The sequence below is a fragment of the Sebastes fasciatus genome, chromosome 18, assembly GCF_043250625.1.
Source record: "Sebastes fasciatus isolate fSebFas1 chromosome 18, fSebFas1.pri, whole genome shotgun sequence".
Lineage (NCBI taxonomy): Eukaryota > Metazoa > Chordata > Actinopteri > Perciformes > Sebastidae > Sebastes > Sebastes fasciatus.
Genome location: NC_133812.1, coordinates 2,504,191 through 2,530,606, shown reverse-complemented (window position 1 = coordinate 2,530,606; position 26,416 = coordinate 2,504,191). Strand labels below are relative to the sequence as shown.

General features: G+C 42.1%; 2 protein-coding genes and 1 long non-coding RNA gene across 3 annotated transcripts in view; 2 read left to right on the top strand and 1 right to left on the bottom strand.

Annotated features, from left to right (window-relative positions):
• The window catches only part of LOC141756264 (uncharacterized), a 214,979-nt gene that overhangs the window by 159,610 nt on the left and 28,953 nt on the right, over window positions 1-26,416 (top strand). The window lies entirely within an intron of this gene.
• Window positions 7,299-12,211, bottom strand: paqr8 (progestin and adipoQ receptor family member VIII). Its single transcript, XM_074615852.1, has 2 exons — window positions 12,121-12,211; window positions 7,299-9,052 (listed from the first exon to the last, which is right to left on the bottom strand). Exon 2 carries the CDS (start codon window positions 8,961-8,963, stop codon window positions 7,935-7,937), a length of 1,029 nt encoding a protein of 342 aa, XP_074471953.1. The 5' UTR covers window positions 8,964-9,052; window positions 12,121-12,211; the 3' UTR covers window positions 7,299-7,934.
• Window positions 14,165-25,734, top strand: mcm3 (minichromosome maintenance complex component 3). Its single transcript, XM_074615824.1, has 17 exons — window positions 14,165-14,381; window positions 14,655-14,767; window positions 15,276-15,484; window positions 15,597-15,727; window positions 16,804-17,042; window positions 17,130-17,238; window positions 17,335-17,488; window positions 18,167-18,298; window positions 18,406-18,614; window positions 18,709-18,883; window positions 18,980-19,106; window positions 19,590-19,740; window positions 20,726-20,866; window positions 21,004-21,113; window positions 21,198-21,271; window positions 23,271-23,370; window positions 25,209-25,734. The coding sequence occupies exons 1-17, from the start codon at window positions 14,307-14,309 to the stop codon at window positions 25,405-25,407; spliced, it is 2,448 nt and encodes an 815-aa protein (XP_074471925.1). The 5' UTR covers window positions 14,165-14,306; the 3' UTR covers window positions 25,408-25,734.

Genomic DNA, 26,416 nt, shown 5'->3' with positions numbered 1-26,416 from the left:
GGTCTGCTCGTATTTGATAGTGTACGCGAGACACACGACTCGACAAACGACTCGACACAAATATACTCATCACTTTTGATCATTGCGTTTCCACTCACCTTTGACACCTCATGCAAAGGGCGAGGAGGGTGACGCTGAGGATGAGGAAGACGACGAGGGAGATGATGCCCACCTCTGGGGTTGCGAACCCGCCCAATATGTCAACCATCCCTACTGGAGCCATTGTCCTAGTGTTCTGGAAAAGATGTCAAACAGAGTAAAGGCACAAAATTTATGAGCATCCAAAGTGACATTTTCACAATCAATTATTCCATTCGATACAATCTGATGATGTCCAGTAGCATCTAACATGTTGAAGTCCAGCATTTCTCCCACATGAACATATTCTTCGAAAGGACAATATAACAAAATATGTAATGCAGGTACTATACATGTACAGGATATAATACAGAGTTCATAACTTACATTGTATGCTGCTTGACTCCGCTGTAGCTCTGTCACCAACTGCTGCCAGTCATTCAACTGCCTCTGCTTTATGTGGCTCACGGCAGGCAGGTGGCTTAGGGAGGGACTTGTCCTGTCTGTCATGAAGGAGGAGCAGACACAAGCCCATTGTGTGTTTTTTGTCATCACTAAATCATATCTGCACCCGAGGGAACTCAGCGCTGGAGATCTCTGCGGCTTTCTAGGAATGTTGGAATGCGCGTTATAGCCCAAAAAATGCCTCGAAAGACGGTGGTTGGTCAACGTAAATAAACCCACTAAATCAACTTTTTTATCAAACTTATGCTGGAAATCCTCTCCTGTGTGTGTGTGTTGTGTGGGGGGGGGGGAGACCTGCCTGCCTGCCAGGGGGAAGGGGGGGGGGGGGGGGGGGGGGGGGAGCTGATTAGGCTGACACACACACAGTTGTGTTGGACATGCATTTTGTCCCCATTTGGAAGGCGAGTCCCCACAGTGTCACTGTGTAAACAGGTTTATGTCCCCACAACATGATTAAAACACACACACACACATTCATTCGAACAACACTTCCCCATAGTTTACATGACTGCAGAAAATATTCAACTCATCGCAGGCCAAGGGTAATTCCATACTCATATCTTTGCAGATTTTAAATATGCAGTCATCTTTGTTGTGTTGTATTCCTGATTTATGAGTTATTCATCACGATCTCTCAAACACACTTTTTACATTGTATTTTCGCTAATAAGGAGGCTGTAGCCCCATTTGAAATGCAGGAACTTTCTCCCTGAACTACAAACCTTTTGAGGAACTCTTCTATCGACCGCAGGGACCAGGGTCTAAATTAAGTTCTGGGGACTTTTTACCCCGAAAAAAAAGGCCTTGGTTGGGGGTTAGTACTTTCTGAAAGTACCGTAACTAGGGATCAACCTATACCACTTTTTTTCAGACTGAGTACAAGTACAACTCGCCGATACCGAGTACCGATCCGAGTACTTCTCTGTGACAAAAGACCCTCGTTAACAGCCAGCTGGAGGGTGTGAGCGACACACGGCAGGCTGGGGAGTCCCGCATACGAGGCGGTGCGCCGCGACCGGCTCTAGGTTGGCTTAGAAAGGCTCGGGGCGAAGGTGGCTCGCAGGCTGCAGCTTTACAGCGCTCCCCACCCGGACCACGCCGCACAAGCCGTTTTGCGAGTACAAGTACATGAGCACAGTGTCGGACCCGATACCTGACACTGGTATCGGTATCGGTGCATCCCTAACTGGAACCTTCGGGTGGAGTTTGCAGGGATGACCATCTATGATTGGTGAAACACACACACACACACACACACAGCACTGCTGCTTCAACTGTACCGCTTCATTCATAAACAAGGAAGCTCTCTAGTATTGATTTAGGACCATTTTAGTACGAGTGGAGAACATTTCTCTTTGTTTGTATCACATGAACAAAAGAAAACAAAATGCTAATAACGCAAAAAACTAAATATACTAAACAAGAAAATAGTGAAACAAATGTCCAGCAAAAGAGAACACTATCAAACATCGAAATAAAGTCTAGAATAATAAATCAAACAATACTCCTTTTTATTTGTAAAACAACAACTAAATACTAACAACAAATAAATAGCCCCTACAATAAGACTGTTAGAAGTCTTTTTATATATATAGTCATTTCCATTTATATTTTTAACTGCACATTGGCTAGTAGTTGGATATACACTAAATACCCAGTAAAAGACTTATTGGTCTCTGTACCGGGTACTGATTGTCTGAAACTACTGAAGTCATACTCACAAGGGAGGTATTACGGTAAAAAAAGGATCATTGTTCTGATTCAGAGCAGGGTTTGGATGCAGACTAGGGCCAGTGTAACTGGATTACCGTGCTTCAGAGGTGCAGTAACAGTGAATCACTTTGTACAGGTCAGGGTTGAGTCATGAAAATAGGGGATAATGTAAATGATCAAGTTACCACTGTAGTGGCGAGCCTTTGGGTGAATGGTTAGTGAGCAGATGAATGTAGCGACTGCTGGAGAGCCCAACACGAAAAGAAATGCCGGCATGTCCACAGGATGTGTGTGGGTGTGTAGGGTGGCAAAATTGTAGTGTGTTAACGTCAGTTGTGTGCATGTTTTCAGCTAATCCTGCACAATAATGCCTTTTATTGACTGCTTGGTCGGTGAAATTACTACATACAGTGCCATGGGAGCAGACCAATTATGTAATTCTGCGTTCACGCTGTATTAAAAATAATTATACATGTTTCCTACTTTCCTGCTGCTGTTTTCCCCCAAAGAAACAGCATCTTTACATTTTCTGAAAAGTGTGTAAAATGATTATTTATTGATTGAAATTAAAACACATTTTACTGTTTTTCTTCTTGATAAAACTTTGATTTTAGTCAGACATTTTGGGAAATATGCTTGTTTGCTTTCTTGTTGAGAGTCAGATGAGAAGATGTCTCTGTTCAATATGAAGCTACAGCCAGGAGACCGTTAGCTTAGCCACAGCTAACCTGGCTCTGTCTGATGATTAAAAAAAAATGTCCACCTACCAGCATCTCCAAAGCTAATAAACATGTTATATCTCATTTGTTTTATCCGTACATAAAAAAAACTTTGGACATAGCAAAGCTAGCTGTTTCCCCTTGCTTCCAGTCTTTATGCTAAGCTAAGCTAACCGTCTCCTGGCTCCAGCTCCATCTTTAACCATGGACTGGATATGAGAAGTGGACGTAGTCATCGTGACGTCACCCGTTGGTTTGTGGACTGCCGTTTTGAAGCCTTGAGTTCGACATTTTTGCCGTCGCCATCTTGGTTTTTGGCCATCGCCATCTTGGTTTTTGCAACCAGAAGTGTCACGAGAAGGTGGAGCTAAGAACAACCGAATGCACATGAATTAGACATTTTTAGGTGACCAAAACGTTACAATTAACTCATGAACTGAAAACACACTGAAAGGGTTAAAGCAAAGATGCTCTATAACAAAGATGACGCATTACAAGCTCCACCAATGGTTTGAAATGGTATAGATTTCATGTCTCCTAAGTGGGCGTGGTCATGGCATGTTCAACTCTCCCCTTCCCCCCCATCCCCTCACCTCATTTGGAAGTGTTGTGAACATCGTGTGGATGGATGAAAGCAGATTGGGTTCTATTTGCATAATGTATTTATATTTTCTATTGCAAACATTAGATATTTACACAGCTAACAGCCATATTTAGCGTTAAGAAAAATAGTCAGCTAGGGCGTTATTGAACGTTAGTTGCTAGACCTTGCGAGAATGTGTTGCTGAGACAGAGAAAGGACTCAAAAAGTAAATTTTCTCCTTATTTGTCCGTCTGAAAAAAAGGACATTTTAGTGTCAGAATGTTCGGAAGATATGCGGCTTGAAAAATGGTTCCAATATTTACTTTGGTGACAGCGGGGCAGTGGCAAAAACTGACACAGATACAGGAAACTGACTCTCAGTGTGCAATTTCCTTTCTGAACTGTCTCTGGTAAAATTGTAAGACGAAACCGTGGACAACAGCCAGACCGGGCACCGCCGTGGTAGCAACCTGTCAATTACAAGGTAGCTACACCCTAAAGCATCCCATGCTTTATGGTCTTTGAGTCTAAATGGGACCATAATTTAATGAACATCATGCTGTATTGGAGAAGACTTGAAACTAGAGATTGAGACCATAAACTCATGTTTACAATGTTTACTGAGGTAATTTTCTCATAGACTTCTATACAATCAGCCTTCTTTTCGCAACCAGAGGAATCCCCCTTGCTGGTTATTAGGAAGAATGCAAGTTTAAGGCACTTCTGCATTGGCTTCACTTTTCAGACCCGGAGGTAGCCCTCTGTCTTTAACAGGCAGATACTAGAGTGGTATTGATCTTCTTTTGTAAATCTCTGCAAAAAGGTGAATAAGTACATTTTTATAAAATTCCTTTAATAACATAATTGTGATGAAATAAAGTTTTGTAGATGCAGAGATGCATAGCCTATAGTAAGGTAGAAGAAGAATTGCATTGATTTATACTGACACACACATACACGCTCACACACCTCACTCAACTCCTGACTCTTTATCACACTCACACATCTCTTTGTTAGAAATGACACCGACACCAAGTAACATCCACGCCCATTAGTTGTTTGACAGCCCTGTTCTGTCATAATGATCTCCTGGAGCCCTGCAAATCAGCCAATCTATAGCTCTCAGCAACTTTCATTTGTTCCCTTTCTGAGATCTGAAAGAAAAAGCAAAATCAATAGCCACAATTTCACCACGGGAGGAAGGGAAGCCTGCAGGAATCATGGCCAATTTCAAATGTTTGCAACATAATCCCCGAAAGCACAATTTGCTCATATAGGAATAAACCCAGCGAACAAATAATCCCTATTTGTGGGCAAATTGGAAAAAAATAATAACCTTCCTGACGCTAGCAGAGTTTAACCCTGAAGAGGGCCTGCTGCATGTCTCTAACAATGCTACCACGGGGTTAACTAACACGTTGCTGGGCCCACATTTTTTCATTTAGGTTATCTCAAATAATGGGTTAATTTTCCTGTAGCCTTTCTCCAATAATTTTTCAGATTTTAGCTCTTCTGTGCCAACTACCTCATTTCAAAAAAATTCACAATTCAATTAAATATTTGAAAAAATACATATACAGTATATAAAATATAATATAGGCTTATTTACTTTCTTGCGAAGAGTTAGATGAGAATATTGATACCACTCTCAGTGTTAAATATGAAGCTGTAGCCACCAGCTATTTAGCTTAGCTTAGCTTAACTTAAAGACTGGAAACAAGGGGAATCAGCAAGTCTGGCTCTGTACTAAACTGTACTAACTGTACTAAAAAACCCACCTACTAGCACATCTTAAGGCGTGCTCAGACAGAAGACAAGGCAATTTTTTAGATGTGGTATGATTGTCCCACACCGGCGCGAACTGAGACAAAGAAGCGTCCAAGCGAAAACTTTGCTCCCAGTCTTTGTGCTAAGCTAAGCTAACGGGCAGATGTGAGAGTGGTGTTGACCTTCCCCTTTAAAGGTCCCATATCATGCTCATTTTCAGGTTCATACTTGTATTTTGTGTTTCTACTAGAACATGTTTACATGCTTTAATGTTCAAACAACACATTATTTTCCTCTGACTGTCTGTCTGAATATACCTGTATTAACCCTCTGTCTGAAACGCTCCGTTTTAGCACATTTCAACGGAATTGAAACGGAATTGCGTTGCTAGGCAACAGCTTGGGTCCATGTTTACTTCCTGTCAGCTGATGTAATTTACATACACTGCGACAGGAAATAAACTGGGACACGTTTAGAATGTTTACGTTTAAAAACGTGAAATGGTCTAAATATTGTATATTTGTGACATCACAAATGGACAGAAATCCTAACGGCTTGTTTCAAACGCACAATTTCTGAATACGGTCTGTGTGTATTTTTTCCATGTATTGAGCGTTTTGATAGTTTAACAGTATTTATATATCACTTAAACCTGCTTTATAATATAAAAGACATGAAAATTTCACTTTTTACAATATGGGACCTTCAACTCTCGGCAAGGAAGTGAAGAATGAAATGTGAATATAATATGCCAAATATGAAAACAAGTAAATGGACTTGGACTTATATAGCGCTTTTCTAGTCTTCCGACCACTCAAAGCGCTTTACACTACATGTCAACATTCATCCATTCAAGCACACTGATGGCAGAGGCTGCTAAGGAGCCAACTTTGCCCATCAGGATCTAATCTAAATACGCATTCACACACCGATGGCTATGCCTTCGGGAGCAATTTGGGGTTAAGTGTCTTGCTCAAGGACACAGCGACATGTGACCCAGAGCAGCCGGGGATCGAACCACCGGCCTTCCGATTGCTGGACAACCTGCTCTACCCTCTGAGCCACAGCCGCCATAAGTAGTTTGCACCTATAACCCAGCTCTGAGACGGTATTTAGGATTGGCTGGTATTTAATGACCATTTAATGGTCATAAAGGCTTCCTCTAAGCTAGAGTCAAAGGTGCAGGCCACCTCTAAAACAAACTTTTTTTTTGGACTCTTCATTGACCACTACAACATCTGGTGTATTGGCAGACAGATGTGAAAAAATACCTGGGTTACTATTGCAGAGATGAAACATGGAAGATTTGACACAGGAATGCTTTTTCATTCTCACTAGGGGTGGAAAATGGTTTGATATGTCCTTTACTATGAGGTACACTATTCTGTCACACTCTCACACACACTTCACTATAAGTGGATCTGCTGAGGGATTTTACCCATGTGGAAGACCATCGTGCCAACTTGTCTCCATGTCGTCTATCCCCACTGTCTCATTATTAAACTAGCCTCTTTGTTCTACTCAAATCCTACTATCTGGCAAATTCTCTTCGGTGAATGGCATAATCCAGATTTTCTCTTTCACTCCACCGTAGAGAGCAGAGAGCCTTCGTGGCAAACAGGAATGTCAAATATTGCGAAGCTTGAGAAGAACGCTTGGAGAAGCAATCTGTCCAAAACTGGACGGGTCAATTGCTTTCTGTATCAGACGAGGTCAAAAGAGCTTGAAAATGTATCTTCTCTATGAGATATGCGTTATTATTCTAATATAATTCCTAAAACTAGCAACAGAAATGAATGTACGTGTTTGAGAATAATATGCTTTATCTAACATTCTCAGAACCGTCATCAGCGGTGGAAAACCATAGTTGAGAGTCCACTGACTGAGCTGTTCACTCTTTTTACGCTAAATCAGAGATTAAACCCTTCAGGAATTTCAGATGACGTGTTAATTGTACCAGACAAGAAGCTCTTTCACATTATTTTTATTCTTTGAATACTTTACGTAATCACATTTTTCACAAACAAACTGGTTGTTAAACAAAAAAAAATATATATAAAGATGGCTTTAATTTATCATAATTATTATCATTCGGTACATTTAAAGGACCAGTGTGTAACAACAAAGGGGATCTATTAGCAGAGATGGAATATAATATTAATAAATATGTTGTCTTTAGTGTATAATCACCTGATAATAAGAATTGTTGTGTTTTTGTTAGCTTAGAATGAGCTATTTATATCTACATAGAGAGCGGGTCCTCTCCACGGAGTCCGCCATGTTGCACCGCCATGTTTCTACAGTAGCCCAGAACGGACAAACCAAACACTGTTAACTTTTCCTGCTTGGGCCGGAGTCAATAACGTTACTCGCTCCCGACGCTGCCGCCCTCTCTCTCTTGCTTCACCACTCACTTCCAACGTCCACACACACTCATCCCACTGGCTCTGCTCCAAATGGCTCTACAGAGGGCAATTCGCGTTTTCGCGTCGGCCACCGTAGCTCTCGGGAGAAGCTTCAGTTGGTTGCAATCTCCTCACCTCACCGCTAGATACCGCCAGATCCTACACACTGGACCTTCAAACCTAATCTCTTTCTCACACACACATTTACCAACACTTCGTCACTTCGTCTCTCTCTTGTTTTCCCTGCAGTTGCTTGGCCATGTGCCTCATTGTGAGGAGTGCCATCAGGATGCAACTCAAGAACAGGGCAGGGAAGGATGCGCAAGCCCACCACTGCTGCCTCTCTCCAAATACCTCCACCGCTGTATCCCTCCGCCTGGCGTAGTCCTGGAACAACGCCTCCAGCTGGAACACGGTGCACAGGGACAGGAATAGGTGGAAGATCTGGTGGCCCTGACCTACAAAGTCGCAGCGGCCTGGGAAGAAGCGCTCGGGGATGGGACAGGAGAAGAAGAAGGCGGACAGAAGCAAAGATGCGATCTGGAGGGCGTGGAAGGGCAGCGAGGGCTCCTGCGTCCAGGAGACGGTGATCAGGCGGTGGACTACGGGGCTGACACCCAGCACATATGCTAAGGTGGCAGGGACCATCTGGCAGATTTTACGCCGCATTGGATATGGCCGCTGGTACCTGGACATGGCAAAACAGCAGCCTGCACAGGAGAGCCAACCGAAGACGGCAGCTGCGGGTAGAAACAGCAGCCCGACAAGGCTCTCTCTCCACGCCGGCTCTGAAGTGTAGAAATAATGGCCAAGTGAGCAACCGTACTGATAAACAGCTACACCCACATAGTCCATGAAGAAGAGGAAGTAGTGTGCGTGCTCAGAGTGAGACTGCAAGAGGTGAGCTGCCACGCTGAAGAACAGATAGGTGAGGGAAGACACCAGGAAGAGGCTCAGCGGTAGAGAGGCTGCATCCAAGGTGTACCCGAGGGTGCCTACGTTGGCCCACCAGCGGAGCAGCAGCACGGGACCCGCCAACAAGTGAGTCCACACGTTCAGGGATTCGTTGTGTCTCTGGAAGAGGCTGAGGAGGTAGAAGCGCCAGTGCTGCCGGACGGGACGGTAGCCCGACAGGATGTAGGGCTCTCGGAACAGCGCGGGGACCTGGGAGGCGGCGACAGTGGGGCTGGGCGACGGGAGGGAGGAAGGGGTGAGGTCCGAGAAGCGGGGCATGCGGCCGAGGTGCTTGATACCTAGGGTCAAGGTGCCGAGTCACTGCACGATGTCGCCTGACATGGCTGGGAGATTTGTGGGGGACAAAACTGAAAAAGAGACAAAAGAGAGTTTCTATGAGAGGATGGCACATGGAATTTAATGAATATTTGACAACCGCAAGGTTATTTATCAAGAAAGACCTTGTAATAGCTCCTAACCACATGGCAACCTCCAATTTTGAAAAGTGAAGCCAATGCTGAATTGCCTTAAACTTTTCTGCATTCTTTCTAACAGCCAGCAGGGGGCGACTCCTCTGGTTGCGAAAAGAAGTCTGATTGTATAGAAGTCTATGAGAAAATGAGCCTACTTCTCTCTTGATTTATTACCTCAGTAAACATTGTAAACATGAGTTTATGGTCTCAATCGCTAGTTTCAAGTCTTCTTCAATACAGCATGATGTTCATTTAGTAAATTATGGTCCCATTTAGAGTCAGATAGACCATAAAGCAGGGGATGCTTTAAGGCATGGCTACAATGAGATTGACAGGTCGCCACCACGGCGTTTTCCGGTCTGGGAGTTGTCCGTGTTTTCGTCGTACAACTTTAACCCTTTCACAGTGTGTTTTCAGTTCACAAAGGTTAATTGTAACATTGTGGTCGCCTAAAAATGTCTTATTCAGCGTTCGGTCAACACATTCTCAATAACAACTCATCAAGTACCGCCGCTTGGTCAATGCCCCTTGGTATCGGAGAATGATGCACAGGGTACCCCTCTTACGTTACTTTTGGACGGACCATGGACGTCATGTCTGTCAATATACGCTCATTATATGCATAGCGTCCTTTCAAAATAAACTTCAGTTTTCACAGGAAGTTAGGTTTAGGCAACACAACCACTAGGGTTAGGAAACGGTCCTGGTTGACGTTAACTTCACTGACTAGCGATTCATGGGACTGACTATACAACGAGTCACGTGACTAAAGACTCAAATGGCAAAATAAGTCAACATTGCTTTTAGTTTCACACAGGACACGAACACCGGTCTCCTGATTGCAAGTTGCAATGTTTGTTTGATTCATCCACCACCCTTTCCGCCCTGAGCAGACTCTCACGCTATTAATACTACGTTGCTTGCTCCGACCGTCAGATAAGGCAGAGGGGCACTTACCAAAAGGCGGTATTTGACGAGTTGGGAGTGAGAACGGGTTGGTTCAGAAATACCTGGCTTAATCCTCTCGTGTCTCTTGTGGTTGCAAAAAAACAAGATGGCGACGGCCAAAAACCAAGATGGCGAGGGCCAAAATACTGAGCTCGAGGCTTCAAAACGGCTGTCCAAAAACCAATGGGTGGCGTCATGGTGACTATATCCACTTCTTATATACAGTGCTCATAACCTAATAGGAACCCACAATGCACTTTGGCGAGATACCAACAAGCACTAGTGAGGAATTGAAAAGCTTTTTTAAAGGTCTCATATTATAAAAAAGTGAGATTTTCATGTTTTTTTATTATAAAGCAGGCTTAAGTCCTATATAAATACTGTGAAAGTATCGAAACACTCAATCCACAGGAAAAACACACTATTCAGAAAGTGTGCATTTGAAACAAGCTGTCAGGATTTCTGCCCATTTGTGATGTCACAAATATACAATATTTAGACCCTTTACACAGATTTAAATGTAAACATTCTAAATGTGTCCCAGTTTATTCCTGGTTACAGTGTATGTGAATGTCATCAGCTGACAGGGAGGACACATGGACCCAAGCTGTTGCCTAGCAACACAATTCTGTTGCAATTTCGTCGCAATTCCGTCGAAATGCGCCAAAACGGAGCGTTTCAAACAGAGGTTACATACAGGTATATTGAGGCAGACAGTATGAGGAAAATAAATGTGTTTTTTTAACATTACAGCTATCAAATGTTTCAAAAATCGCTTAAAGGGTCATTTAATTGCTGTTTTATAATTGCTTTTCCCCATGTTGTCCATGCATCTGTTTTTCTCTTTTTTATTTTTATATTTATTTATTTTTTCCACTCATAGTGTTATGTTTGGTTACGATTGCCCAGAAGTCTTTGTAGATATTTAAGTCAATATCCCCCTCACAAACACTACACACACACACACACACACACACACACACACACACACACACACACACACATCTGTCTTTTTTAAAATATATTTATTGTTGTTGTTATTATTTATATCTTGTTCTAATTGTTTGTTATGACTATTATATTATTTCTTTATATTCATCTTGTCTCTAGGTGGAGGCTTCAGATAAGCCCAGTGGGTTTTTTGCCTCTTCCTGCACTGTCTATTATTCATTTATTTTCTGTTATGTTGTGTAATCTTAAATTGTGCAAAATAAATAAACAAATGTTAATGTTTTCATTTGACACATCGATCCAGATTGAACTCATTTAGCTCACTTTCACCTACAGTCCCTTGGCACCTTACAATTAGAAACTTAACAGTTCCACCCAGTATAGCATAATTAAAGTGAAAGTAGGCAGACATTCTTCTCCGTTAACATTGTGTAGACTGGAAAAGCCAGTATGCAGTCAAACCTGTAACCATCACCTATTCACAGACAGAGAGGAATGTAAACCATGTGGCCATCAAGGTAAATAAGCACCTATGGAGGCAACAAGAGGATAGAGTGAACACAGCTACTGGATCCCCTCCCAGCTGGGTGCGCCCTGACTGACCATTTCCCTCTCTATTGTTGTTGTCACAGAAACTTGCTGACCCTGAATACCTGCACCTGTTTACTCTAAACCTTCCAAGTTACAATGGGAGTTTTGAATTGAGTTGATCTTGGACAAACAAGTTGACATCTTCGCCTGTGGGGATTTATGAAAAACATACAGACCTCATGCAAGTTAGTCCTGGATAACCAGTGCACTTTAACCCATAAAGAAATAACATGGAGAAATGGAATGCTATTTTCCTTTAATCTCACTTGATTTGGCGGCAAAGGAACTGTACTATACGTGCAGCAGAGGCAGTCATGTGCACAAAAACACATTTCACATACCTAATCCTTAAGTCAACACAGACAGAATGGCTGAAATAAACATTTAATTTGCAATGATGCATGTCCAAACTAACACAATGCAAAGTATGTCATGCGATTTTGGTGCTATGGATCTAAGAAGTTGTCTCTCACCTGCTTGTATCGACACCTGTAACACCTGTTGCCCCTCTGGAGTTGTACGTCTCTGCAGGCTTCCCTCCTGTAGTTAACTGCAACATAACATGCTGAGGTAGCCGGAAGCTGCAGGGAGGCTGCAGGAGGAAAACACAGCTGACCTGACTGACAGCCCCGAGAGCTGGGAGCGTGGGGCGGGGTTAAAATGACCAGAAAGTGTTATATCAGTATCGAAAAAATTACACTATATTTTCATATAATAGACATTTGTATATGCTCATACTTTGACAATAACATGAAGTTTGTGTTTATGTTCATATCATTAGTATTTATTTATCTATAATGTTCTAATGGAAACTTGGAGGAGTGAATTGTGTCAATGTTGGCATTGACCAAAATTCTTTTTTAATTAGGCCTATTGTTGTCAAAAGTCACGAAGAGAGGACATTTAGCTAAAACCATAATAACGATGATACACTTGGGAAAAACAGGAAGATAAAACAAATGTTTCATTTTGCATGTGTGCCTCCATCTACTGTCCGCTACTATAACTGCATTCATGTTCGACACAGGGTGTTGTCTGACTTTTTACTTGCACAGTGCACTTGCTTACATGCCAACAATGCCACACACACACACACACACACACACACACACACACACACACACACACACACACACACATATATGTATTCATTCACTTATTTATTTATTTATTTAGAATTTCATCATCACTAAATATGAACAAAATTGTCCTGCTCCTACACCCAGCTGTTCTGGAAACAATTCATGGAATGGTTAAGTAGCAAATCCAAAGTAATGCCTACTATTCATCGTAATAGTATTATTTTTGTGTTTTATTTGAAGATAAAAGATTGGACCTGATGTTTTACTAATTTTAGCCAAATTCTTTATTCATATGGCAAAATTCTTAAAGACCCCACCCATCTTCATGTGCTATTATAATGAAACTCAACAACACATTATTTATATACTGTCTGTCTGAATATACCTGTATTCACCCCGTCTGAAACACTCTATTCTAGCGCATTTCAACGGAATTGCGTTGCTAGGCAACAGCTCGGGTCCATGTTTACTTCCTGTCAGCTGATGTTATTCACATACACTGCAACAGGAAAAAAAACTGGGACAAATTTAGAATGTTTACGTTTAAAACTGTGAAATAGTCTAAATATTTAGATTTATATAGATTTGTGACATCACAAATGGACAGAAATCCTGACGGCTTGTTTCAAAAGCACAGTTTCTGAATACGGGCTGTGTGTATTTCTCCATGGATTGAGCATTTTGATACTTTCACAGTATTATTATAGCACTTAAACCTGCTTTATAATATAAAAGATATGAAAATCCTACTTTTTACAATATGGGACCTTTAAGTCCCTGAAATTAATGAAATAGAAATATGCCAAAGATCTCTTTATATTACTTGAAAGTGATCTGACCCCTTACTAAAAATAATCCTTTCTCTTTTTTTAACTTTGTTTTATTTGTCATGTTTTTAAAGATTTATTCTGCTTATATTTGTTTTAATTTTATTTATATTTTATTGTTTGCGTATATGTGTTATGTCTATTGTGATATCTGCTCAGTTTTGAGGATAAAATAGTCATTTTAATGATTGCCTTATTATTTGTAAATTCATCTTGTGAATAAAAAAAATTTACAAAATGTGTTCCAGATGCACAACTGGCATTATCACTCTCTAGTTGATTTTCTTGTTTTTGTTCGTTGTGTATGTTAAAAAAAAGAGAACGTTCTTGCTATTATTCCTTGCCAAACTATTGGTTCATTTATTTCTATGATTCAGTAATAAAAAATCATAAAACCATCCGTTTATGTCTCCGTCCCCTGGACAGATTGACACATGATGTTTTCTTTATGTCTGCTTCTCCTCCTCTCCACCAGCCCGCCCCTTCCGGCTACATTTTCGCGGGAGTTCTTGAAGGGGGCGGGGGCATGTCATGTCATGGTGGATTCTGATTGGACAGCAGCACGTTTACCCGCCGACTATTCTAAACGGACGTGCCGAGTTGACCAATCGCGTTTTACGCTCTACTTGTCGCCGGCACGCAGTGGCGCGAAAACCTTTCAGTGTGTGGTTTGACGGCAGAGGAGCACACACCGAACCAAACTCTGTGCAATATTTCAAGATTTTAAACTATAATAACTAATCTGTAATAATGGCAACCGACATGGTAGATGACCGGGAGATGAGAGAGGCTCAGAGGGATTACCTCGACTTCCTGGACGACGATGTGAGTCTGACTGTTCTCTGGTCTGTTGTGAGATGAGATGAGAAACATGCGGTCACTACAAAAGATCTGCATTTGATTAGTTTGTTAGAAATATCGCTGTAGACAGTTAAAGTGATGCCACATATTACTATGAAGCCTGGTGCAACAGTTGAGTCTAGCTGATTGGGTTTATGTTGCTGTAACTGTAAAGCTGATGGATCTTCTCTGTTTAAGCCCAGAGAAACCATGATCACACGGTCCTAATGATAAACACGTTGTGCCCGTTTTGTGCAGCAAGACCAGGGGGTCTACCAGAGCAAAGTCCGGGACATGATCAGCGAAAATAAAGCTCGACTCATCGTCAACATCAACGACCTGAGGAGACGCAACGAGGCCCGGGCTGCCAAGTGAGGACGGGATCTCTTTGTGTGTGTGGGGGTGTGGGGGGATTACTGGTATATGTCATTTTCACGTCTCGATAAGTTGGAGAACTTGCTATAAATGTCTGGGAAAGCAGCTGATCTAGGAACATTTGGCCACACAGGTTCAGTGGTTTCAGTCCTTCAGCTCTTCTTATAATGAATTGCATCTTACTTGGTCTGGTCTGACCAGCATGCTATTCTTTACTAGTGTTGGCTAACAGAAGCTCAGTTTTGATCTCTCGTATGTGTCATCACACCAGCAGTGGTTTAGCTTTACCAGACACATGATGTAAATAGTGTTCTGTAGCATGTTGTAAAGGCCCTGAATACACATCTTGACCAGTGGAACCGACTGATTGTAAGTGTTTCAGTGTGTTATTGTTCCTGTATCCACTCTTCACTGCAGCACTCGGAACAGAACAGAGTCATCGTTGGTGTTATTTATTAGTTACACCTGTGCTTTTCCTCAAATGTGTGTCTTCGTCTCTGCCAGACTGATGAGCAACGCCTTCGAGGAGCTGCTGGCGTTCCAGCTGGCCCTGAAGGACCTGGTGGCCTCGGTGGACGCCACCTACGCCAAGCAGTACGAGGGGTTCTTCATCGCCCTGGAGGGCAGCTTTGGCACCAAGCACGTCACCCCCCGAACCCTGACCTCCCGGCTGCTGGGCAGCATGGTGTGCGTGGAGGGCATCATCACCAAGTGTGAGTTTTTATTTTCCTCCCTTCGACCTTTGGCTGCTTTGCACTTGATGTCATCTTAGGTTTCAAAATGTTTCCCTAGAACTATCATGACCCTCTTCATGTTCTTCTTCAGGTTCTCTGGTGCGTCCTAAAGTAGTGCGCAGCGTCCACTACTGCCCAGCCACCAAGAAGACGATGGAAAGGAAGTACACTGACATGACCTCGCTGGACGCCTTCCCTTCCAGCGCCATCTACCCCACCAAGGTACCTCTACTCTGTACTTGTGCTTAGGGATGTCACAATACAGGAAAGTTAGTAGTCGATACCAGTACCAGTGAAATTCCACGATTTTCAATACCAATTCTATACCGAAAAAATAAGAAAAAACAATAAATCCCATATACGTCAATATCCACTCCTTTATTACCGTTTGTTTTTTGTTAGGAAGTTAAATGGGTCATAATTCCCTCTCTGTTATCTATTTCATGTTTCTGTGAAAACTGTTTGTTGACATCTGCAGGACAAGAGCTAGTTATCGTTAGCTGTTAGCAGCCAGTAAGCAGCACAGTCCTGCACGGACCTTTTAAAGGTCCCATATCATGCTCATTTTCAGGTTCCTACTTGTATTTTGTGTTTCTACTAGAACATGTTTACATGCTGTAATGTTAAAAAAACACATTTATTTTCCTCATACTGTTGGCCTCAATATACCTGTATGTATGAAACGCTCCGTTTTGGCGCATTTCGACGGAATTGCAACAGAATTGTGTTGCTAGTCAACAGCTTGGGTCCATGTGTCCTCCCTGTCAGCTGATGACATTCACATACACTGTAACCAGGAATAAACTGGGACACATTTAGAATGTTTACATTTAAATCTGTGTAAAGGGTCGAAATATTGTATATTTGTGACATCACAAATGGACAGAAATCCTGACGGCTTGTTTCTGAATACGGGCTGTGTGTATCTCCCTGTGGATTGAGCGTTTTGATACTTTCACAGTATTTATATAGGACTTAAGCCTGCTTTATAATAAAAAAACATGAAAATCTCACTTCTTTTATAGTATGGGACCTTTAAGGTAACTTACGATAGGGGTTTTCCTTTGTCCTAAACACATTTTCAGTTTTTCCTGGGTGCCGTAAGTCTCGAGCCCTGACGTTTTCTACGTTACTGTAGAAAAACAAACACGTCACATTTTCAGAACTTCTGCATCGACTCGATACCGAAGTATCAGTTCTCATGACATCCCTACCTGTGCTTACCTGTTTCCTTCAAGCAGTTTTGGCTCATGGTTTCCTGCTATTTACCGTCTCTGTTTGTGTCTCTCTCTGGACAGGACGAGGAGAACAACCCTCTGGAGACGGAGTTCGGCCTCTCCGTCTACAAGGACCACCAGACCATCACGGTGCAGGAGATGCCAGAGAAAGCCCCCGCCGGCCAGCTGCCTCGCTCCGTGGACATCGTCCTGGACAACGACCTGGTGGACATGGTCAAACCGGGAGACAGGGTGCAGGTCATCGGAACGTACCGCTGCCTGCCCGGCAAGAAGGGAGGGTTCACCTCTGGCACGTTCAGGTGAGATGGGATAAAGGTGTGAACTCAGAGCTGCTGAGTTTTACCTGTGTTCTTTATTATTATTAATATTCCATGTCTTTCACTCAGGACCATCATGATAGCCTGCCACGTCAAGCAGATGAGCAAGGAAGTGTCCCCCAACTTCTCGGCGGACGACGTGGCCAAAATCAGGAGCTTCAGCCGGTCTCGTTCCTTAGTAAGGCTCCAGTCGTTCTTCCTGGTTCCTCACAGCGGCTCAAAGATTCTGAGCTGATTTAATCAAACGAAAAATTAATTTTCTGTCTTTCCTCAGGATGTGTTCGATCAGCTGGGTCGCTCCCTGGCTCCCAGCATCCACGGCCACGAGTACATCAAGAAGGCCATCCTCTGCATGCTGCTGGGCGGCGTGGAGAAGGTGCTGGAGAACGGGTCGCGCATCAGAGGAGACATCAACATCCTGCTCATCGGTAACACACGGTTTATAGTTAACACTTTATAATAACCCTCATTAATGAGTGGTATATCGATAGATAATTAAACTTAGTTAATAGTTATTTCACTGTTAATAAAAAATGAAATGATAAATACTAATTATTAGTAATGCTATAATTGATCTTGTCTCATCATTAGTTTGTGTAATATGAAATAATTAGTTAATAAATGATATATTGTATCATAGCCGATAAGAGATTACAAATACATTCTAATGACATTAATAAATTAACAGTTTATTGTTGCACACTACATTTTATATACTGTAGTAGTTAATGATTACCAAATGATTTCAAACCTTTAAGAAATAATTTGTAAAACGTTTAAAGAATATTCCATGGATAGATGGAGCAGAGATCAGTTATTAACCGTTGACGAAGTATAACATAAATTATAGCATTACTAATAATTAGTAAACATTAATAATTATCATTTCATTGTTTAACAGTGAAATAACTATTAGCTTAAGTTTATTAAACTATGAATTTACCATTTATTAATGATGGTTATTATAAAGTTATTGTTTTATTCTGCTAATGAAACTTGAATTTAACAAATCTTTGTGAGTCCATTACTAACATGCTGTCTGTTGCACTGTCTAAGATGTGTTTGGGAGACGGTGGTTAATCTCACGATGCGTTCTTCTTTCCCAGGTGATCCATCGGTGGCAAAGTCCCAGCTGTTGCGTTACGTGCTCCACACGGCGCCCAGGGCCATCCCCACCACCGGACGAGGCTCCACCGGAGTGGGTCTGACCGCTGCGGTCACCACGGACCAGGAGACCGGTACGACGCGAAAAACACATCTGCCGTGCATGAAAACACCGGCGCACAAACATTTCTGCCAGTCATTGTGCTCACACGTCAATTTTCTGTGTTTCGTCTCCCCCAAGGCGAGCGCCGTCTGGAGGCGGGCGCCATGGTGCTGGCCGACCGCGGCGTGGTGTGCATCGACGAGTTCGACAAAATGTCAGACATGGACCGCACGGCCATCCACGAGGTGATGGAGCAGGGCCGCGTCACCATCGCCAAGGCCGGCATCCACGCCCGCCTCAACGCCCGCTGCTCTGTGCTGGCGGCGGCCAACCCCGTCTACGGCAGGGTGAGGAACTCATCTACTGAAAACCTGTTTTTTTAAGTTCGGTGTTTTTTTTTTGTCCCGCTCTAAAAGTGTTGATCTTGCTCCGTCTCTGCAGTACGACCAGTATAAAACCCCCATGGAGAACATCGGCCTCCAGGACTCCCTGCTGTCCCGTTTCGACCTCCTGTTCATCGTGCTGGACCAGATGGACGCTGAGCAGGACCGCGAGATCTCGGACCACGTGCTGAGGATGCACCGCTACCGCGACCCCCGCGAGCAGGAAGGAACAGGTACCGTGCATCAGGACTTCTCAAAGACGCCTTTTGTGTATATTTGTTAAAAAATATTCTAAAATGGTGTATTTCCCCGGTTTGTGTTTTTTGCAGCCATGGCTATGGGCGGGACCGTAGACGTGCTGGCTACAGACGACCCAGACGCAATAGCAGAAGAGCACGAGGAGCTGCAGATCTACGAGAAACACAACAACATGCTGCACGGAAGCAGGAGAAAGAAGTACGCACGCAATATACGCCTCGGCATGGACTAAAAAACTTTTGTTAAAGGTCTTTTTTTTTTTCATCGTCTAACAGCGTGGAAATACAATCTGACTGGTTTAAGTGAATAACTTCAAGGTCCCATATTGTAAAAAGTAATATTTTCATGTCTTTCATATTATAAAGCAGGTTTAACTGTTGCCTAGCAACGCAATTCCGTTGCAATTCCATTGAAATGTACTAAAACGGAGCGTTTCAGATAGAGGGTGAATACAGGTACATTCAGACAGACAGTATGAGGAAAATAATGTGTTTTTTGAACATTACAGCATGTAAACATGTTCTAGTAGAAACACAAAATACAAGTATGAAACTGAAAATGAGCATGATATGGGACCTTTAAAGTCATTTTTTTAATCATCGTCTAACAGTGTGAAAAGTCCAATCTGACTGGTTTAAGTGAATAACTTAAAGGGTAAATTAATTTTTCCTTTGTTTCAAGGGATAAGATTGTGAGTAAGGAGTTCATGAGGAAGTACATCCACATCGCCAAGGCCGTGACACCCGTGCTGACGGAGGAGGCAGCCAAACACATCGCAGAAGAGTACTCGAGGCTGAGGAGCCAGGAGCAGATGGGCGCTGACATCGCCAGGGTGAGCTGGAGCGCACGCACATCCTTTTATACGTACTAGGGCCGTCAAAGTTAACGCAATAATAACGCGTTAATGCAATTTTGATTTAACGGCACTAATTTCTTTAACGCATTGCAATTTTTTAGGTTGTAGCGGAATCAGTTTTAAAGCTAAAGTGAAGATTTGGTATCATATGAAACTAGAAAACGTAATGAATCCATCCATGTCCTACTAGCTTGTCATGAAGGAGGCTAAATAACGCTCCAAACTTGCGCTAAATTTTGGCGAGGAAATACTGTCATGGCCATTTTCAAAGGGGTCCCTTGACCTCTGACCTCCAGATCAGTGAATGTAAATGGGTTCTATGGGTACCCACGAGTCTCCCCTTTACAGACATGCCCACTATATGATAATCACATGCAGTTTGGGGCAAGTCATAGTCAAGTCAGCACACTGACACACTGACAGCTGTTGTTGCCTGTTGGGCTGCAGTTTGCCATGTTATGATTGGAGCATATTGTTTTATGCTAAATGCAGTACCTGTGAGGGTTTCTGGACAATATCTGTCAACGTTTTGTTGTTGATATTGATTTCCAATAATAAATATATACATACATTTGCATAAAGCAGCATATTTGTCCACTCCCATGTTGATAAGAGTATTAAATACTTGACAAATCTCACTTTAAGGTACATTTTGAACAGATAAAAAATGCAGAGTTAATTTGCGATTATTCACGATTAACTATTTTAATCAATTGACAGCCCTAATATGTACACGAGGTGATTTAATATACACACACAAATGGATGCACTGTACTGAGTAGTAGAACAGGTGTTACTGATGACATTAATGACAGCTCTATTCCCAGTTTATGTCCCAGTGAGTCTGCATGCACAGCACCTCGACCCTGGCACTGGAGAAACTGCCAGTACCTGATGTGTACGGACCACATAAGCGCGCTCTGACCATGTTCCCTCTCCTCTTCCTCCTCCTCCTTCTCAGACCTCTCCGGTGACGGCCCGTACGCTGGAGACCCTGATTCGTCTGTCCACGGCACACGCCAAGGCCCGAATGAGCAAAGCCGTGGAGCTGGAGGACTCGGAGGTGGCCGTGGAGCTCGTCCAGTTTGCTTACTTTAAAAAGGTCCGTCCTGCTGCTGCGTCTGCTCAACAGTGGAACGATGTTTTTTTTGCCCCACCCAAACACCAGGGGGGAGGTAAAGTAACAAGTAACCAACTCTGTCAGTAGAATGAAGCTCATATCTGGGTTTTCCTTTGCAGGTTCTGGAGAAAGAGAAGAAGCGGTCAAGAAAGGAGCGGGACTCCGGTTCAGAGGAGGAAGAGGAGGAGCAGTCGTCCACTCAGCCTTCACAGAAAACCGCCAGCAAGAGGTGAGCACACAAATACACACTTTAGATACACAACATGATTAAAAAATGGCATCATTAGTAACCACTAACCTGTGTGTCCTGCAGGGGGCGACGTGGTTCTCAGGGCAGCGAGGCCTACAGCCCGTATGACTTCAGTGAAGAGCAGGAAGTTCCTGAGAGTAAGCATCACTTTTCTTACCTTCCCACACCGCTGCAGTCTGCTTTCACATCCTCAGTGACTCATTCCAGACACAACTCAACACCCCTTCTCAGTTTAGGACATTACTCTTTCCTGTGTGACAGCTTTTGTCCCTTTTTTTTTTAAATTGCAAAATTTGCATATGACGTTGGAGCATAAATACTATCGCACTGTGAATTTTATAAAATGAATAAATAAAAATAGCTAGTGCCGAAAAGAATAACATCGTGAAATCTAAAATCCTGCCGACAGTGCAGATTTATGCAGTCATCAGTTCCTGGAAATGGTTAAGTCGGCCAAAAAAAAATTCAGAAAGAAGAAAAATAGGACCAACAAAATCCATCTATGCAGCTTTCTGTTTGGTTCATATCGTCAATACATTTTGTAATTCTCTTTTTATTGATGTTTAGAGATACAGAATGAACAGAAACTACATAAACTAAATAGACACCACACAGAGACCTTTCAAGCATGAGAATGATGATAATAAAATACAGATAAATAATAAAAATAGATATAAAAATAAATAATACTGATGATGATAATAATAATAACAATTGGATCCCAATCAACATGGTTCTTATATCCTTGTAGGCTTGCCGCGGTAGTCAGTGTTACACGGTGGTCGGGCACACACCGTTTATATTACGTACCCACAGTTCATTTTGGCGTACCAGCGCAGTGTTATCAATAGATAGTCGGACGTCGGACGCTCCAAACTGACAGTGAATGCATCTATACGGAGTCTCAACTCAAAGAAGCAGGAGTCATATTTCACACACGGAACGAGAGAGAGTTGACAGACGAGAAGCAAAAACGCCTGTTTGGCAATATTTCATATTTAAACCCGACGCTACAGATGGATCCATTACGTTAATGAGGCCGTCGCTGTGTGGAGGACGGAGCGGTCACAGCCGGTGCCGGTCCAGCTTTTGCTGCGTACAGGATGGAAAACCTGCACTGCTCCGCCGCTACAGATATTGACCCTCATCTTTTATTGTAAATTGTCCGGTGTAATCGGTAACTGGTGGAAAATTTCCTCACCGTCACATCCCTATATCCTTGGAGCAGTGACACTCTCATCTATCCATTCACATATATTTCTAATACACATGTGTATATTTACTGTGAGATGAAACCTGTGGAAATACAGGCACAAAAAAAAAAAAAAAAACATATCATAGAACAACTTTTACAGAGATTTTATACATAAATCATTTGATCAGCTTATTCTGACAGATAAACCTACCTATAATGGGTTATGAAATTGTTAAAATCAGTAGGGCTGCAATTAATGATTATTTTCATTGTTGATTAATCTGTTGATTATTTTCTTGATTAATCGATTAGTTGTTCGGTCTATAAAATGTCAGAAAATTATGAAAAATGTCGAGCATTGTTTCCCAAAGCCCAAGATGACGTCCTCAAATGTCTTTTGTTCACAACTCAAAGATATTCAGTTTACTGTCACAGAGGAGGAAAGAAACCAGAAAATATTCACATTTAAGAGGCTGGAATCAGAGAATTATTTTCTTTTTTAAGAAATTACTCAAACAGAAATCGATTATCAAAATAGTTGGCGACTAATTTAATAGTTGACAACTAATTGATTAATTGTTGGCAGCTCTAAAAATGAGCTTAACCTCCTAGATAACATTATATGACATTAACATGCTTCTTACATGTTTATATTAGGGCTGTCAATTGATTCAAATATTTAATTGCACATTTTGTATCTGTTCAAAATGTACCTTAAAGAGAGATTTGTCAAGTATTTATTACTCTTATCAACATGGGAGTGCCCTAGTTTATACATCAGTGATGATAATAACCCCAGCTTAAATGTCATATATAGCATGCAAACATTAGACATGCAGTTAGAGTACACATGGTTAAACTCTTAATAAATAATACTTTTTAAGTGTGAGGGTTTCCAACCATTCTCTGAGAATTCTCCCATTGGTCTCTCTGCTCTTTAGTCCAGGCCGGCACCCCGAAACCAGCCAAGACCCAGCGGGAGGAGGAGCAGCCCATGGAGGCCACATCACAGGCTGAAGGCACTGAGGTGTCTGCAGAGAGGTGAGCCATGGATTCAAACAAGTGCTCTATAGGAAAGATCATTTTTTCATGATCAGCTACTTCCTGCTATACATTAGAACAGAGTGAGTCCTGGGGGCTGGAAGGGAGCTCATTCAATCTAAGGATGAAGGGTTATTCTCTTCTAGTAGTAGGAGACTTTAGACTTGGAAGAGACGATAACTTCTAATGCCTACCATATACTAGGAGACACCCTCTCACATGTAAAGACAATGTGTCTTAAGTCACAGAGTTTTTAGTCACAGACTATAAGATTTTGCACAGACTGGGGATCTTTCAGGAGGTCACTATTTACAAGATGTAAAACTGTTGAGAGAGAAGTGGACAGAAATTGCTGCAGCCCTCAAAATCCCCGCTGAGAATGCTACAGCTAGCAAGCTAACCACTGCCTTGAATGGTGGCTACTTCTAAGCTAACGTTAGCTATTGGCTAGCTACTTAAAATGAAACTCGTGAGCTCGTGTTTACAACACAGGAAGTAGTGTACACAATATGTTTGGCGTTCAAGTGGTTAAGTCGTGAGAACGCTGCTGCTAAACAACGGCGATATTAACGTTACTGTCGGCGTCTAGAAGCCACAGAGGCTAACAATGCAGGAAATGCAAACGCATAATGACAGAGGAGAAAGATGAGGCCGTTGGGACTCAGACATATATTATTATAAAAGAAAAACAATATACAACGAAATTTACAGTTCACTTATGTGCCGAAAAAATAACTTTGTAGGCTAATAGCAAACATTCCAGCAGCTGACAGGACCTTGCAAGCAGCCCCGTTTTGGAGAGTGCTTAGCTAGCTAGCTATAGCATATAGCATATAGCATACTCGCCGGGGATTTGGAGAGCTGTATCTTTGTTTCCTTCTCCACTGTATCATGGTACAAATGAGAGGACAAGTCAAAGAGGCACTCTTGCTCACTCCACAACTCCTCCATGTTTACTTTCTACCCCGTTTGCTGCTTCCTGTTTGGTGCTGGAGATAGAGAGCTCCTATTGGTTGTTGACAATATTCGCGTCATTCGCAACTTTATCGGAACGTCAAGATGAGAAGAAGACTGACCTTAGAACTGCTCGGACTGAGTTTTATGACCACCTTACACTAACCCAGGGGTCTGCAACCTGCGGCTCTGGAGCCACATGCGTCTCTCTAGCTCCTCTCCAGTGGCTCCCTGTGGATCTATAAAAATGGAAATGAATAACTGTTTTTTTGTTTACATTTTCATTTAAAAAAATAAATCTGAGATTTCGAGAATAGTCATAATATTACAAGAATAAAGTCACAAGTTTATGAGGAAAAAAAAGTTGTAATATTATGAGAATGGAGTCATAAGTTTAAGATAAAAAAGTTGCAGTATTATGAGAATAAAGTCAATATTATAAAGTAGTAATTTTACGTGTTATTTTCTTTTTTTCTCGTAAAGTTATGACTTCGACTTTATTCTCGTAATATTCAGACTTTTTCTCGTAATATTACGACTTTATTCTGTAAATCTCAGATGTTTTTTCCCTCAGTGTGGCCCTAATACTCCGTAGTACATTGTCTCTTTGGCCCTCACTGCATTAGACTTATATACTATAAACTGTGTTACCTTCATCACAATGTTCAAATGTTTTGCGGCTCCAGACAGATTTTTTTTAAAATTTTGCCTAAAATGTCTCTTTTGATATTAAAGGTTGCTGACCCCTGAGCTAAACGATCAAGATCACAGGAACGCGCCACGACTCTACCAAAACTCGCGATTTTATTCCGACATTGGAAACGTGTCTGCGACGGATATGTCTACTATGAAATGTAATCGAATCTCTGCGTTTCCTCCGCCAGGCTGAAGGAGTTCAAGTCGTCCCTGTTCGCAGTGTTCCAGTCCGTTCACGCTCAGTCGGTGAAGATGAACACCCTGATGGAAGACGTCAACAAGGGGCGCGAGAGCAGCTTCACGGAGCCCGAGGTCCGCGCCGCTTTGGCTCGCATGCAGGACGACAACCAGGTCATGGTGGCCGACGACATCATCTTCCTCATCTGAGGGACCGGAATCGATGACACGGACTTTGAAAGAAACAGCCATTCATATTCAAATGTACATTTATATTTTTCACCTGGTTTGTATTCATGCGCCCTCTAGCTTCATCTCTCAGACCCCGATCTCTCATCTGCAATCCCACACTTAAAGCATAATGATTGGAAACGGTTCATTCTCATGATGGATTTGGATCCACTGTACCGTGATGAAGACATTAAGTAGTTTTACCAACACTTGTGATGTCTGCATTTGTAAATAGTTGAAGAGAAGTTTTGAAATTGTTAAATAACTGTAGTTGTGTATTAAAAAATAAAATGTAATGGGACACGACTTGGGCTCTTAAATTGACAGTGCTACATTACAGTGTTACATAATATACCTTTTACATCATATGCACAGTATCGACACTGAATACAAATATAAATGCAACACTTGTTTTTGCTCCAATGTTTCACAAGTTTTAATAAAATATCTACATCTTTTTCTATGCACACAAAATACTTACTTCTCAAATTCTGGTCACAAATTGGTTAAAGGAGACCGTCATCAAAAATGGACTTTTTCAGTGCTTGTTCACATACATTCATATATTTTAAAATATGTGTTAGTGACCACTTCTCCTTTCCCAAGATAATCCATCCACCTGACCGGTGTGGCCGATCAGGATGCTGATTAATCAGCTTGATTATTACACAGGTGTGCATTGGGCTGGTCACTATAAAAGACCACTCTAAAAGATATGCTTATGTTGGTTCACATGGTATTCATCTGTCAGGAGTCAGACGGCACGCTCCCTCAGAACTTGAGACATCTGTTGCATTGTGTCGTGTGGTAAAACTGCACATTTTGGAGTGTTTGTTATTGGGACCAGCCCAAGACACACCTGTGTAACTGTCATGCTGTTTAGTCAGCATCTTAATAGGCCACATCTGTCAGGTGGATTATTTAAACATGGATTTTAACAAATTTGTGACCACAATTTGAGAGAAATAAGTCTTATGGGTCCATAGAA

What these genes read in the sequence shown, in the direction of transcription:
- mcm3 (XM_074615824.1), top strand. Translation starts at nt 14,307, where the DNA reads ATGGCAACCGACATGGTAGATGACCGGGAGATGAGAGAGGCTCAGAGG. An exon ending in GCGCCATCTACCCCACCAAG is followed by an intron (nt 15,728 to 16,803) that starts GTACCTCTACTC and finishes CTCTCTGGACAG; the next exon opens with GACGAGGAGAACAACCCTCT. An exon ending in TCAGCCGGTCTCGTTCCTTA is followed by an intron (nt 17,239 to 17,334) that starts GTAAGGCTCCAG and finishes GTCTTTCCTCAG; the next exon opens with GATGTGTTCGATCAGCTGGG.
- paqr8 (XM_074615852.1), bottom strand. Translation starts at nt 8,963, where the DNA reads ATGCCCCGCTTCTCGGACCTCACCCCTTCCTCCCTCCCGTCGCCCAGC.